A 16,346-nucleotide genomic window follows, 5' to 3' on the forward strand; every position below is an offset into this window, starting at 1 on the left:
AAACGACAATGGTAAATGTCAGCCAATAAGCAGTAAAATTAAATCTTATTGGTCGTCTCTATATGAATCACTCAACTCTTTGAATTAAAATTATATGTTATAATAACCCATTATTGACAAACCAAATATTAAGTATTTAACAGAGTTTTCAGTGTTAAATCACTTTTATAGACTATGCTTTTATGTGCTTTTAATAAGGGCAATAGAGAAAATCCCTCAATCCCTTTTCGATAAAAAAAAAATCCCTACGCCGAGCGATAAATCCCTCAACCTGGCAACACTGTAAATACCCACATCCAGAGCATGGATAAATATATATATATATATATATATATATATATATATTTATCCATGTCCAGAGCCATTCAATTTTATATATTAAGATGTTCAGGACTTTTTTACCCCAACTCCTGATCGCTAGATCATCGGAAGCGTTCGAGTAGGCGGTGACTTAGATACAATGTAATGCGTGTTCGTATTCCATGTGGTCTGGAATCTCAGCAGTCTTGAATCCTATATGTTGGGAACATGCAGTGAAATCAAATTTCAGTCCTGGAAGTGGGCGAATATTAAAGACAACGTTTAATGTAGGTATGTATTTTATAGGTATATTTGGATAACTTACAGAACACGGATTCTTTGCTTTCCCTCTTACTTCAAAATTCCAACCTTGTGCACACAAAATAAATTACTGTCACTTGAAATGTGCCTTTTCGTAAGCATGATGATGCGCATTCGACAAATACAGACAAATCTGCTCTTTTTAGTATTCTAAGATATAAATTATTAGTGACGAATCCGTATACTGAAACTTTCCCAAACGTTTTTGCTTAAAGGAGCAGTCCGCGATAAAATTAAGTTAGCTTTAATCAAACACGTTTTTAAATCTAAGTAGAATGTAATTTACCGCTTGTCAATGCGAGGCATGGTTCTTGAGTTACTGACTCCGCACAAATACTTATGACCTCACAGCCACTGAACTGGTGTGATTGCGTAGTAGGCCGAGAACATCCCGAGTGCAGCGCTTTGTTTTAAATAATCTCGCGCCGTAATACACGTGAACAGAATTTCGGACTTAGTTGTGAAGTTATGTTTTCCTTTTCATTTAATCATAAAATAGCACATACCAACGTTGTGGTTTTATGTAGGGCTATTTTCTTTTATAAGAACGACTTTGAACTACAGTAGACTAAACAGAAAAAATTGTATTGTAATACAGTTTAAAATGCCGTGGTGTTGTGATTTTTCATGTTCAGAGGGAAGAACAAAAGCAGAACATGGAGAAGGGATATCATTTCATGTATTTCACTTCTTGTCTACGCGGATGATGTGAATATGTTAGGAGAAAATCCACAAACGATTAGGGAAAACTCGGAAATTCTACTTGAAGCAAGTATAGAGATAAGGTTGGAAATAAATCCCGAAAAGACTAAGTATATGATTATGTCTCGTGATCAGAATATTGTACGAAATGGAACTATAAAAGTTGGAGATTTATACTTTGAAGAGGTGGAAAAATTCAAATATCTTGGAGCAACAGTAACAAATATAAATGACGCTCAGGAGGAAATGCCTGTTATTATTCAGTTGAGAAACTTTTGTCATCTAGTCTGCTGTCAAAAAATCTGAACGTTAGAATTTATAAAGCATTTATATTACCGGCTGTTCTGTATGGCTATGAAACTTGGACTCTCACTTTGAGAGAGGAACAGAGATTGAGGTTTTTTGAGAATAAGGTTCTTAGGAAAATATTTGGGGCTAAAAGGGATGAAGTTACAGGAGAATGGAGAAAGTTACACAACGCAGAGCTGCACGCATTGTATCCTTCACCTGACGTAATTAGGAACATTAAATCCAGACGTTTGAGATGGGCAGGGCATGTAGCATGTATGGGCGAATCCAGAAATGCATATAGAATGTTAGTTGGGAAGCCAGAGGGGAAAAGACCTTTGGGGAGGCCGAGACTTAGATGGGAAGATAATATTAAAATGGATTTGAGGGAGGTGGGATATGATGATAGAGACTGGATTAATCTTGCTCAGGATAGGGACCAGTGGCAGGCTTATGTGAGGGCGGCAATGAACCTCCGGGTTCCTTAAAAGCCAGTAAGTATTTATATATACAGGGTGTATCAAAAATACGTGTACAAACTTCAGGCATGGGTTCCTTACACCAAAAGAAGGAAAAAAGTTCATATGAACATATGTCCCATAATCCTTTGTTTCCCCGTTATTCATTTATTACTAAAAGTTTGCATTCAACGGCCTTCGAGGTCCAACCTCAAAACTTCATTTCTTTATGCACTCATTCATAGAAGGCTGTGACTCGTATCAGAAATGGACTGCAGATGGCGAAGTGTTGCCATGGAGACTTGTTTACATGTGTCATTTGTCATTAGTCTGTCTTCAACGTTGCAATTGTGAACGTGGAGTGAGTTAACGTGTTTCGTTCAACCATGGCAGGACGATATTCATTTCGTGAGCAGGCTGACATCATTTTTATGTATGGTCGCGCGAATGGTAATGGACGCGAGGCTGTACGGCTGTATCAGATGGCGTTTCCAGACCGAAGACAACCGAATCATCAAACCTTTGTTGCTGTGTATCATCGCGTTGCTGAGACAGGAACCGTTGCACCACAGATTGGTGATCGAGAAAGACCAAGAGTTGTTCGTATGCCGAACCTCGAAGAAGACATTTTACACTGTGTCGAAGACAATCCAGGTATCAGTACAAGACAATTGGCTGTGGCAACTGGTACATCTCACAGTACAGCATGGAGGGTACATCACGAGCAGCTCTTGTATCCGTATCATATGCAACGTCTGCAGGGCCTTTCGCCTGCCGATTATCCACCACGGGAGAACTTTTGCCGATGGTTTCTAGCACAAATAGCCAATCCATTGTTTGTCTCATCAGTTTTGTTTACAGACGAGGCAACGTTTGGGAGAGATGGAATTACCAATTTCCACAATGAACACGTATGGGCAGATCGTAATCCTCGTGCTGTATTTCAGGCTAGACATTAGCAACAATTTAGGATTAATGTGTGGGCTGGAATTGTAGGTGACTGTCTGGTAGGTCCATACGTTCTACCAGCACGTTTTACAGGTGCTATCTACAGGAACTTTATCCAAAACACTCTTCCAGAATTACTGTACGAAGATGTGCCTCTGAACATAAGACAAAACATGTGGTTCATGCATGATGGGGCTCCAGCACATTTTAGTCGCCTTGTTCGAGATACACTGACTGGTGTCTACCATGACAGATGGATAGGCAGAAGAGGACCAGTTCAATGGCCAGAACGTTCTCCCGACCTCAATACTTTGGATTTTTATCTTTGGGGGCACCTTAAACAATTGGTTTATGGAGCAGACATCCCGGATCAAGAAACTCTTCATCGACGTGTCACGGAAGCCTGCGAAACCATTCAACATCATCCCGGAGTATTTGAAAGGGTGCGACAGTCCATGATTCGATGAGTGCATGCATGTCTAGAAGCAAGAGGAGGACATTTCGAGCATTGGTTATGAGTTTTGTGTGTTGGCATATTATGAGTGTACCAATGTGTTGAACAGTTCCTAACGGGGAAACAAAGGATTATGGGACATATGTTCATATGAACTTTTTTCCTTCTTTTGGTGTAAGGAACCCATGCCTGAAGTTTGTACACGTATTTTTGATACACCCTGTATATATATATATATATATATATATATGTATATATGTATATATATTATATAATAGACACAGAACCTGTACCACTGACATTAACAAATAAATATATTAATGTCAGTGGTACAGATATCATACTATGAATATTATTTGAGTAATAGGATAAAGCTCCATATTTTTACATACATCATACTGCTGAGGTCACAGAAGCATGGGGTTTTTCTTTATATGTCCATATGCGCCTAAATGCTGTGCATATTTAAGAAATTCACGTTCCAACCTTTCATATTATAGAGTCAGAGAGTGCTAAATCAGAATTGGGTGTTATTTTATTTTAATTTCAGTAAAAATGATCACTCCACGGTTTGAACTGAATCAGACGACAACCCTTGTGACTATTACCATCCACGCACCATATGCCAGTGTGAAAGATGCTGAGGTATATGTTGATGGGACTGATTTTCGTTTTGCATCCTCTCCATACTATCTCAGGTAAGCAAGTTACAGCATAACTTTTGTAAAGTAACATGCTGCTGGCTGCAAATGATACACTTAAAGTAAGTCAAAATAGAAGACTGAATGATACTTTTACAATAAGGTGTTCTCAGTCTACAATGGTTCTTGCGAAACAGATCATTAAGTACAATTCAAGTCCCAGTATGCTTGATATGAGCTTAGATTATAAACAACTCACTGGATTCTTATTGGCCAACATGTATGAAGAATTAACATGCTGATGTCAATAACAACTCGAGTATTGGATGAAGATACATTGGTACTGGTACTAAGACAATTTTATTTAGGAAATGAGGTGTGAAATCTGAGGAGATAAAGATGATGTTCAGTTTTAAAAACTATAGATTGCATAATAGCTGAATACAAATCTGCTAGAAAGCACAAGAAGCTCTAGTAAATTCTGTTCAAACTGAACTGTGTATAGAAGCTTTGGTTTATACTTCAGCAAAAGAACTGGAGGTTTTTTTTTATCTGTCTGTCTATATATCTGCCTGCCTGCCACCTGCCCGCTCATCGATCCATCCATCCACCTACCTACCTACCTTTTTTTCCTTTTTTTTTATGAAAATGCAGTTAAGTCCCTGTTATCGGTAAAATAGAGATTATGTCCCTTTCTTCCTTTTGATTGTGATGATCCAAAGCCACAACCAGATCCGCCCTTCAGCTGTCTCAAACCACATGGGAGTACAGTAATGTTTTCTGTGAGTGTCGATGTCCAACCTCCCAAGATGGGATCTTCAAGCAAAGATATTTTTGACTTCACGTATTCAGTTAATCTAGCCATGTGTTAGTAGAATTTTGACTGAAGTACTTTCTGATACCTGCTGAAGACGGACAGTACATCGGCCAGAAATGTTAAGAAGCTCAAGTTATCCAAGCAGAGAAATTTCAGGTGACCATAGCAAGAGGTATTCTCACAGTTTTTTGTGAAGTACAAAACTGAAGCCTATCAAGACCATAGCACGGCCTCCACCATTGCATACGTAAATTCAGTCCAGCTTTGATCATTTCGGAAAGAGTGACTAAATCAACATTATTCTTCTTAGCTATGATGCTGAATTCCCTGGTTCTGAGTCCAGACACTTGGAAAGAACTGCAAATTAAAGACATGTTCTGAAGCATGATATTCAGTTCTGGAACTGTATTGCAGACACTTCTCCATGCTAGGTTTGACCTGTGTATGCAGCACCATATCTTCAGAAGGGGTGGAGCCTTACTGCCTTGGGCATTTGTCAGATTGCTTCACCTCGCTAATACATTCAGTAGGGACTACAGTCCTGCCTTTTCACTTGTATTTAAGGATGCCCCATCTGTGACCATCGATGACATATTCTATAAAATGAAAGTGGTTGCCTTCTGTCCTACAACACTCTTCATTCAGTCACTCATTGTGGACAACATTTCTCTCCGCATAGAAGGCTCCTTGGCCACTAAGAATATCTTTTCCTCTTTACCATTGTATCAGCTATTTTTGTCATTATATAAAATTTTATGACTGGAACCGTCGCACCGTAATGATATTGGTATAGTGTAAATCAGACTCTGATGTATCATAGGCGAATTCAACCACTGGGAATGAGATGCCTTGGCATTTCTTGCCAGTCTTCAGTGAAACAAAACCAAAAAAAAAAAAAACATTGTACCATCAGGACGATACTGTATTGCCCTCAGATCAGTTACAGTGGGATCATTAGTTCCTCTTCCTGGGCGAATTGAATCATACAGCCAAAATCTCTTGTCAGCATAATTTCTGAAGAAGGAATATTCTAAATGCTTAACACAGTAAGGTGTGGGTTTCTTTCTTGCTTCTCATGTTATTGAAACATACTGGCTGGGCAGCGTTATGTCTCTATTTTTTAAATTGCATTGAATTGCATTGTGAACTGAGTCACACTCCATCTGAGTGTAGAAATTGCTAGGCCAAGGAGGGCTAAAGACATGACTGCATTTCTATTTTGGTATGTACATCCATCAGAGTACATAATTAATGGCAGAGGATTTTCTTTTATGCAATCAATCAATGCATCTATGACACAACTGGCGAAAACCGATGCCACCAGTTCTGCCTGTGTTTTGTCGAACCAGTAACATACGACATCATGATTTTACAAGTTGTAAATTGTAAAGTTATGCACACATAACTTAGTCTTATAATACACAGAACTTCTCTGTATGTATGGAACTATTTTGACTATCCATGGAGACTACATTGCCCAGTTCCATTTGAGCATCTTCTTTATTCTTTTCTTTTTCTTTTCGAGCTTCCTTCTTCTTTTCATCATGTTGTGGCCATACAGCTTCACTTATATTTCCAGTTTTGTAACTACAACAGATATCACAATGATCTTTCTTCAGGCTGTAAATGCTGATGTTACTTTCCTGAAAAAGCAGGGTGAAATATCTCGGCTCAGAGGGTCAGTATTTTCATGTGCACATCTCTGTTTATAGAAATCATATAACTGAATTTTGGAATGAACTATAGGCTGTAAATAAAGTTTGCTTAATGACTGTCGACAATAATGGGAAGGTAATTTAGGGAGACTGTCAAAAAATGTCGTGAGAAATTGTTTACCTTCTTCCTTTTTGGCATGAGTGTGGAAAACAGTAGAACAAGAGGACATTCCATGCTTTGAATTTTCTAACCAATACTGACACTCCAAGCTTTTATTGCAAGAGTATTCAAGAACAGTTTCTTGCACACTTGTAACTTTTCATTGCCCACACGGAAATGATACAACAAAGTACCTTTTCTTCTTGACTCACCAGTACTCTTTCCAGGACATTGTGTAGGGATTGCATCCACAAGACTATTCACATATTGTTTTCTCTGATCCAAGGTCATTTTATTCAAGAATGTATAAAGAAATCTCATGTCTTTCAGCATTCCCAATGGCATTCTCTGACACATTTGGAATTACATGATGCCCCTACTTTCCTTGCATCCCTGTGTGTGTCATGCGTTACTTTTCCAGTTGTCAGCCTTTTATACCCAACATAGGCTCCCTTTTCTTGAAGTTTTCACAGAACATTGTGCATATTTGTTACAACGGAACTCAGTAACTAATAGGTACAGAAGTATTCTTGTGTCAGATAACTGCATACAGCTCGAATTGGCGAGAAAAAGATGCTTTGCGGCACACAGATTGACGTGCATGTTTCTTTAATATTGTTGAGAAGTATTAAATTCAATATTTTCCTTCAACGATCCATACAAACTCTTCCCTATCAAGTGAGCATGTATTACATTTCAATTTATTACCAAAAGAAATGTAAATCTCCTTTATATCATTTTGGGTATATTAAACTATTTTCCGCCATATGGATTACCGTAAGAAAATACCTAATTGGAGGATATACGGCTCACACACTTTGTCGATAAAATAGCTACAGCATTATTTTATTCTTCTGTGTTGAAATTTTTCTTATTCAGTTACACGGTATTTCCAATAAATTAACCTGGATGCAGTTGGGCGGTATTGCATGTAATCTAGTTACGCGGAATTTCAGTAATATTTCAATATTGTTTCAACTCCTTTTTCTCACATTGACATGGTGAAATTACACTTTCCCGCGCTATCAAATGGTGCTCGCAATGTCAGGGATGCCAATGCACCAAAAAACAAAAAATTATCAAAAGTCAGTTACTGGTATTTTTTCACCAACGATATATATATATATATATATATATATATATATACACACATATGTAGGTAGGTAGATAGATAGCTAGATAGGTAGATAGATAGATTAGATTAGATTAGATTAGATTAGATTAGATTAGATTAGATTAGATTAGATTAGAGTTAGATAGATAGGTAAGTAGATAGATAGATAGATAGACAGACAGACAGACAGACAGACAGATCCGGATCGGATCGGATCGATTCTCATGCTATGATATTACGTTATTCGTTATTCTTTCTTTCTGTTTTCTGTTAATTATTAGTAATTGACTAATTTCATGAAACAAATTTGTTCACAGAGGTTGTACTGCATGTTTTCAACCCTGCGATTTTATACCCTTGGAAGCACATTGATTGTTCTTGATGTCTTCGTAGGTACAGCAAGAGCTCTACAAATAGTGACACTTGTAAGCAAGGCTATTGAAAATTAGGTACTTACGAAAATCTTGAGAAACCGAATTTGAATTTTAAAATAGTAAACTAAACTTTTTCCATGTAGCAAACCAAAGTTTTCGCCAGTTTGGAATTTACTTTCCATCTAGCCCGAGCTTGTTTGTATGTGTTCATGTTGTCTTTAGAAGGTGGCCCCAGTTTCGAGCTGATCTCTGCATTGTCCGTGTCTCGTGTCTTATCCACAGAATTATCCCTGTCCTACAGGCACTGGCTTGTAAGACCAAGAAAGGAGGTTACACAGATGAAGATATGCCCTATAATAGAATGGAGAGACTGTTTAATCCCAAATTCAAACCAAAAATATTATAGAATGGTGCTTTGGTGTTGGGGAAAAGAGGATTCCCAGTACTATTGTTAAATTTAATAATAAAAGTAAGAACCACCAAGGCAATTATTGTTGCTTGTGTGGTATACACAACATTGCTCAGAAGCAAAGCGAATGTGAACCTCCTTCTGAGAAAGTACTACTTTATAAGCTTACAGAGTATATGTGTCATTGTTTTTTATGGTAGCTCACATGAGAAGCTTGCTCATTGAAGACTATTTTGCTGCGGTGCAAAATAATATGTTGTGGTGCAGGATTTCAGTAATAATACTCTTTTCTGTTGTTTTTAATCCTTCAATGTTGTATACACTCTTTTAACACTTAGCTGCACAATCACTGATTAACTGTTAAGTTGTTTAAATTAATAAATAACGACTTGACACTCACCTCCATAATAGGAAACCTTCACTGGAACTCACTAGGACTCAGCAAATGATGAAAATAACATCAAAACTAGTCAGTCAGGTACAAAAACATTATTATTTAAAATGTTAACACAGTTAAATCGTTATTTATTAACTTAAATAACTTAACAGTTAATCAGTATTTTTTTTTTAATGCAGAACTTTGATTTTCTTTTCATATTCCTCTCGTTTCTATTTTTTCTGTATTTAACACACTTTTCTTTTTCAAGGTAGAATTTTCTTTACCCCCAAACATCTCTTTTAGGTGTAAGCCTACTATTTTCTTCTTTTTATGGAAAGAATTTTAATAGTCCTTCTGACCAGGGCGACCACAATGTTCTTTATACAGTTATCCTGTAAACAGTGACGCATAACAGATATTATATCACATTTGTGTTATTCAATAGTAATGAAACATAGTGCTTACATAAGTATAAATAACTTGATATAGGCTACGTTTGTTGTAAGAAACCTGCCTTTTACCAGTTGTGTCAAATAACATTTGGACTGGATTCCAATTCAATAAAAATGTCTGTCTACAAGATAATCACTTTTTCCAAGACGAGTGAATGAAATGATATCACTATATTATTTTAGGGTGAATGTTACTTATGTCCCGCCCACTATAGAGACATAGGACAGTTTTACACTAATCCTAAACATATTTAGTGTGGGCCATCCCAAACCCCGATCTCCACCACTAAGAGCGCCAGTCCTTATATACCCATCAGTCAAGGCCTTCTGACAAATAAAAGCAATTGACAATAGATATCTCAGTCATGACAACCTCATAAAATATCCTATCAATTGAATAATCGATCTTGCTACGTACAACATAATTATATTATATTATTATTACCCATTTCAGCGAGTACTGACGACCACTGCAAAATAAAATTTGGTCCAGGGAACATTCTCTTTTGGCACAATTTGGTCCAGGGAGCATTCTCTTTTGGCACAAGGATGATTTATGTAACATGTTTCTAAATTATTAGTCTTTTAAATACCAGTACATTAGTACTAACGACCATGCAAAATACGATAATTTGGTCCAGGGAGCATTCTCTTTTGGCACAAGGATGATTTATGTAACATGTTTCTAAAATTATTAGTCTTTTAAATACCGGTACATTCTTTAATAAATCACTGAAAAACAAATGTGAATATAGGGATGTGGAGTGACTACGAAATTATTATTATTTTTGGCGCATCATTTTTACGTAAATAACGACAAATAAAAAGTAACATGTCACATAACATTATTTTAAGAAATACAGGAAACAAGCATGAATAATATTCACCTTTCTTAATGATCTTGGGATAGAAAAAAAACCTATGGAATAGAAATTACATACAATTAATGTGCGTGTAATAAACAATAAGCAAACCATCTTCGATTAATCATTTCAAAACAACGTGAATATACCGTGGATTGTGTAGCAAAATAATTTCTTATATGTTGCTGCCCATGTGCATCATTGTTAACTTATGAAAACAAATGAAAATTAACATGGCATATAAACACTATTTGAAGAAAGATAGGAGATATTAAGTAATATTCATCGTTCTTAATGATCTTTGGATGGGCAATAACAATGAAATATGTATAAAATAGAAATTACTTACAGGTGAGCATATAAAAAAACAGCAAGTAGAATCATATCTGATTAATAAGCTTAAATTACTACAGTTTAGTGTAAGAGTGGCCTATATCTAATGATATCTCCCAGCAAATTACTTAATTATTTAAAAACAAAAAAATCGTGTTAGATGACTGAATTTGTGTATTTTTTCTGAAACTATACAAATATCTGTAGGCAGTCTTTTACATTAGATTGCTGATAATTGGTTTATAGCGCAACATTGGCAGTGATAAAAGTGAAATATTCGTTCACTGGGCGTTGGATACTCTACATTGACCTATTTTAGTTGACATTCATGCATATTTTCAAAGAAATGTTTTAAAATAAAGGTAGTTTATTAGTAACTGGTACTCGTTACATAAGCTGTTAATTTTGCACTATATAAACCAATTTTCGGCAATCTAATGTAAAAGACTGCCTACAAATATTTGGAAAGTTTCAGAGAAAATACACAACTTCAATCTTCTAACACGATTTTTTTGTTTTTATGAATTAAGTAATTTGCTGGGAGACATCGTTAGATATAGACCACTCTTACGCTAAATCTGAAGTAATTTAAGCTTATTAACCAAATATGATTCTACTTACTGTTTTTTTATATGCTCACCTGTATGTAATTTCTATTTTATACATATTTCATTGTTATTTTCCATCCGAAGATCATTAAGAACGCTGAATATTACTTAATATCTCCTATCTTTCTTCAAATAGTGTTTATATGCCATGTTAATTTTCATTTGTTTTCATAAGTTAACAATGATGCACATTGGGAGCAATATATAAGAAATTATTTTCCTACACAATCCACGCTATATTCACGTTGTTTTGAAATGATTAATCGAAGATGGTTTGCTTATTGTTTATTACACGCACATTTGTATGTAATTTCTATTCCATACGTTTTTTTTCTATCCCACGATCATTAAGAATGGAGATTATTATTCATGCTTGTTTCCTGTATTTCTTAAAATAATGTTATGTGGCATGTTACTTTTTATTTGTCGTTATTTACGTAAAAATTATGCGCCAAAATATAAAAAAATAATAATAATTTCATACTCACTCCACACCCTATATACAAGTTATACTAAATATGTTAAACATAAAAACGACCTATGTAACGAGTACCGGATACTAGGAAATTATCAAAATAAAATAGCCAAGATTTAAAAGTATTGTTAGTGATAAATGTACAATCTTAGAAAAACGTTTTGTCGCACACATACTTTGTAAGTCCCAAAAAAGGAGGCAGTGTGCATGATCAGATATAGAACGAAACAAAACTAATTTCTGCCTCCTTTCTGGGACTTATAAAGTATCTGTGTGACAAAGCTTTTTTCTAATACTTTACCTATTGCATCACCATCCAGTCTAACGCACCAGTACCCATTAAACTCGTCAATATTTTAGGATTTTGTCAAATTTTGTGGGTGGCTTACTTCCCTATCTGTTAGAAAAAATAATAGTGTCTTCTCTTCAGCCAATTCTTCTTTCAATTTCTTTTTCAAATTTTCTTAGGCACATTATGTCTCAAATTTTTCTCCGTCTTTTGGTGCCACTTGCAACTTCAGATCTTTCGAATACTTCATCCTACACTTTATTTATCTGCTCTACGTTGCAGAATCTGTTTTCTTCTTTTCAACAATGTCCCTTTTCTCATTAATTTTCCGTAATATTTAAATTTCTTCTTCCTCTGAACAGAAATTTATCTGTGTGTTTCTTCTTTTGGATTTATATCAACAGCAACGAGTTAGATACTATAGAGAGGCTAAAGACCTCTGATAAGCGCTCCCTGCGGAGGCCAATAGTACTATGGATCATTCCCTACAAAACATGGCGGTCTATAGTACCACCAGCCTCCGCAAGGAGTGCTTATCAAAGGTACACTGCCTCTTTGAATAATGTGTCCCGTAGTTTCCAATGAATACTTAATTTCATATTCTTGTATGATACACTTTCAATAATAATATTTCACAACATATAATAATAATAATAATAATAATAATAATAATAATAATAATATTATTATTATTATTATTATTATTATTATTATTATTATTATTATTATTATTAATTTGTATTAATTGTAGACTTGGGTCAGTGGAAGAGCAGGCCTTAACTCTGCCAGATAAAATAAAATAAATTATATTTTTCGGATACATCAATATTTAATGTAAACATTTTGCTATAGGTTTTGTAAAAAGCTGATTTATAAATAAAAACGTAATAGTTAAGACTTTAAAATTTCCAAAAATGTCTCATTCCCTCGGATTTAAATGAAATGTACCGTAAATCATAATATTCGTTGCTGGATAATTAAACCCTCTCAATACAGGTACCATTGCCCCAGAGAATTATAAGGTAAGATGGACTGAGCATAAGCGAAATATCTGTATTAATAAGTTTGTACCATCAAGAGTTTAGTATTTATTGTGTTTATAGGGCCTACTCCAATTTTTCTTTTTATTAATGCGTAGGGCTCTTTTTGTTAACAAAGAGGAAAGTTAGTACTTGCATCACACACAATTTGTCATTATTGCGTCAAATGTAAGAACAGTTTTATTCTGTAAAAGCCTCTGCCTAGTTGCGAGACACGTGAGAGATCAATATTTGTTTCAAATTATATTAGAGTACACGATGTCTCCATCACGTGAAAAGACGTGTAGCTAGCTGTGGCTCCTGATGTTTCTGATAATAATGTTAATCGTAAGTATCTTATCGTTTCAATAAATGTGGTGAGTTATGATCATGAGTAACTTTCTGTTAGTACCATTCTTTAATTTTTATGTTGCTTGCTAAGAGGTAATTTGTAGTTTTAATAATTGCACTTTTCAAAAGTTCTCTGTGTTAATTCCAATTTCAAATGCTTTTTTCTAAATAATTATTGAATTTTTTTAAATTTTCGCCACTACTTTTCCTATATTTTACTCCTATTAGTTACATACGTCGTCTCTCTTGAAATCACCTGGTGAGCACTGAAATACATGATTTCATATTAGGTTAGATTAGCTGTAAGGTAATTAAATTTGTGACGAAGTCAAAAAATTATTTATTTTTCTTCTGCCGAATACATTCATCCGTCTTTATGTGCTTTGCTTTGGTTGCATAGAGATTAGCTTGTCATTTAATATCTGGGCTATATTTAGTGAAAGTAATAAAACATAGGCCTACAGCTGTTATAAAACGTAAAGTTTTGTTAGTATTTTACTTTTTACTTATTAACATAGTCTTAATATGTAACTCAAATCACAATAATACTAACTTCATCACAGTAATTTCCTACAACATCCGAGCCACGCCCCTTTGTTTTGACTAACCAAAATATGGCGGACCAATGTTCAATTATCTTCAACTTTCAGAGGTCTTCAGCCTCTCTATAGTATCTAGCTCATTGATCAACAGCCACAGAAAGCAATGAAAATAAATGACAATAGATCATAAACATCTGACAAAACGAATGTATCATTTGCTACAAATGTCGCATGAGTATGTTAACTGGGAGTAAACTGTGATTAGAAAATGGTAAGAACGAAACAATGTTTACTGTAACTTTACTCCTTCCGTAAAATTAACTGTACTGTAGGTTAACTTTACTCTTATTTAACTGGGCATTGTAAGAATGATCTTTAAAAATTTGGTAGTTATTTGAATTATTTTCAAAAATGTGTTTTTCCTGTAGTTCATTTATGTATTACAATATTGTATGCGTAGTTTGGACTTCTTTTGAAATTATCTTAACTTGTCGCAGATTGACTTTTCCTGATGAATTACTGGAGGTGGGGGCATCAGATTATATGTACGATGCCGACAATGGAACATTTATAATTTCAATGGAGAAAGTTAACAAAGGGCGCCACTTCGAGAATCTCGATCTAATATCAACATTACTTGTTCCACCAGGAAAAGTGTTTTCAAGGAAGCCACATATTACTGTATTAAGTAAGTAAATTTAAAATATTGGCATGTGATTGTACAGAGTGAACCGTAAGTAATGTTATTAATTTCAGGAGGTTATTCTTTGGGATATTTCAAACAAAAAAAGTTCATACATTTTTTTTTTTTTTTTCATTTTCGCATCCTTTTCGAGATAAAAATAGATTTATATGAAATATTTGATAGCGTGTTTTGGGAAATCATTGATTTAATTTCCAATAGCTCAGTCAGTTTACGAGAGCAGTGTATTGTGATAATAAATTATTAAACAAATTTTAGTTGTGTCCTTTAAATGTACAGAAATCTTATTACTAACAGTCTTAATATATAAAAGTGAATGTAGGTATGTATGTATATACTATATATATTCTCTAAATAAATCTACACCCTTTCACTGATATTTGTCAAAGTTTGCACATTTCATCTTCATAACCATGAGAAAAACATAGGCTACATTAAAAATGGACAAATTAATTTAAAATATAAAAATGAATACGATCAAATGTTCATGTATAATATTAAAATGCAATCTTCTACAGTCAATTGTTCTTTATTATTTTCTGTTGTATTCAGCATCAACTTCACGAGGCTTTGGGAAAAATAACACGAAATTTTATTATAGCATTGTTGATACATCATGAAGCCCAGTTCATACAATAGGTACCTTTATGCAACCCAGGACCGTATTAGGAGTTTCTCAATACAGTTGTAGATATGAGCAGGTTGTTTTCCCCAACTGAATTCTTGAATTATTTAAAACCACAAGGATTGCCACCACATAATTTAATACTTAATATTGATTGAATCACTAATAGTACTATTGCGAAATATTGACTGACCAAAATTTTGCAGTGGAACAAGAATTGGTGTGAAAAACTCATGCAAAACGTAATAGAAGTGGCAAAATTAATTGGCAAAAGAAAACGCGATGTTTTTATTCCATGTATTCCTATGATACCCACTAACATGCCTTTCGATTTTAAGCAACTGCAATTTCAGTGTGACTATCATTTGTAATGGCCATATTAAAATAAAGCTCAAGGACAGTCACTCAAAGTTGCTGATATTAACTTACACGGAAATATCACTCCATGTTAAGAAAACTTCCGAACAATTTATACACTGTTTGACTAGGTGGGCGTGAGGATTGAATGCGTGTTTTGTTGTCTCCAGCAATGTAGGGGGCGAGCTGTGACAGCAAGCAGAGCATTTCCTGAATGTAGCAAGGAGAGGTTACATACATTCAAATTAATAAAGAAAAAAAGTATGTTGACCAAAGGTCTAAACAATTTATACATCAATTTTGGAAATGTAATTCTCATACGTATTAAAATTGCTAATTTTACATAGCGTACTATTATATTGTGAGTGTGTGGGTGAGTGATCGGAAGGGGAATTTTAGACACATTACAGCAAATGCATATGAAATTCTCGAAACAAACATCAAATCAAAGATGTACTCACCAATAATGTAACAGTTCGTGCTTATTCCCCTTCAACAAATTCATTCTCCTGTGAATGATCATGATAGTTAGCAAAAAAATGTTCGAAACACAAAAGTTTCTTGCACCAACCACACTTCAGCAGAGAGAGTTGAGGACACTCACTTTCTTGCATATGAAATTCACATGTGCCAGTTTCCCTTCTATTACAATGGTCAGTGCTGTTTTCAAATGTTTCGTTCGTGCTGCCAATTTTCATCCATATCTATG

The 16,346-nt window shown here is 34.8% G+C and overlaps 1 protein-coding gene across 2 annotated transcripts in view; it reads left to right on the forward strand.

Moving 5' to 3' along the window:
* The first annotated feature begins 423 nt into the window (after nucleotides 1-423).
* The window catches only part of LOC138710277 (protein SHQ1 homolog), a 42,529-nt gene continuing 26,606 nt past the window's right edge, over nucleotides 424-16,346 (forward strand). Inside the window, exons 1-3 of one of the 2 annotated variants that reach the window (XM_069841016.1) lie at nucleotides 424-591; nucleotides 4,022-4,169; nucleotides 14,450-14,640. In XM_069841016.1, the coding sequence (XP_069697117.1) occupies nucleotides 483-591; nucleotides 4,022-4,169; nucleotides 14,450-14,640 (448 nt within the window). In that variant the 5' untranslated portion in view covers nucleotides 424-482. The remainder of the gene's footprint in view (nucleotides 592-4,021; nucleotides 4,170-14,449; nucleotides 14,641-16,346) is intronic. The other variant, XM_069841018.1, reaches the window with a different exon arrangement.

This window comes from Periplaneta americana, chromosome 12 (assembly GCF_040183065.1).
Source record: "Periplaneta americana isolate PAMFEO1 chromosome 12, P.americana_PAMFEO1_priV1, whole genome shotgun sequence".
NCBI lineage: Eukaryota > Metazoa > Arthropoda > Insecta > Blattodea > Blattidae > Periplaneta > Periplaneta americana.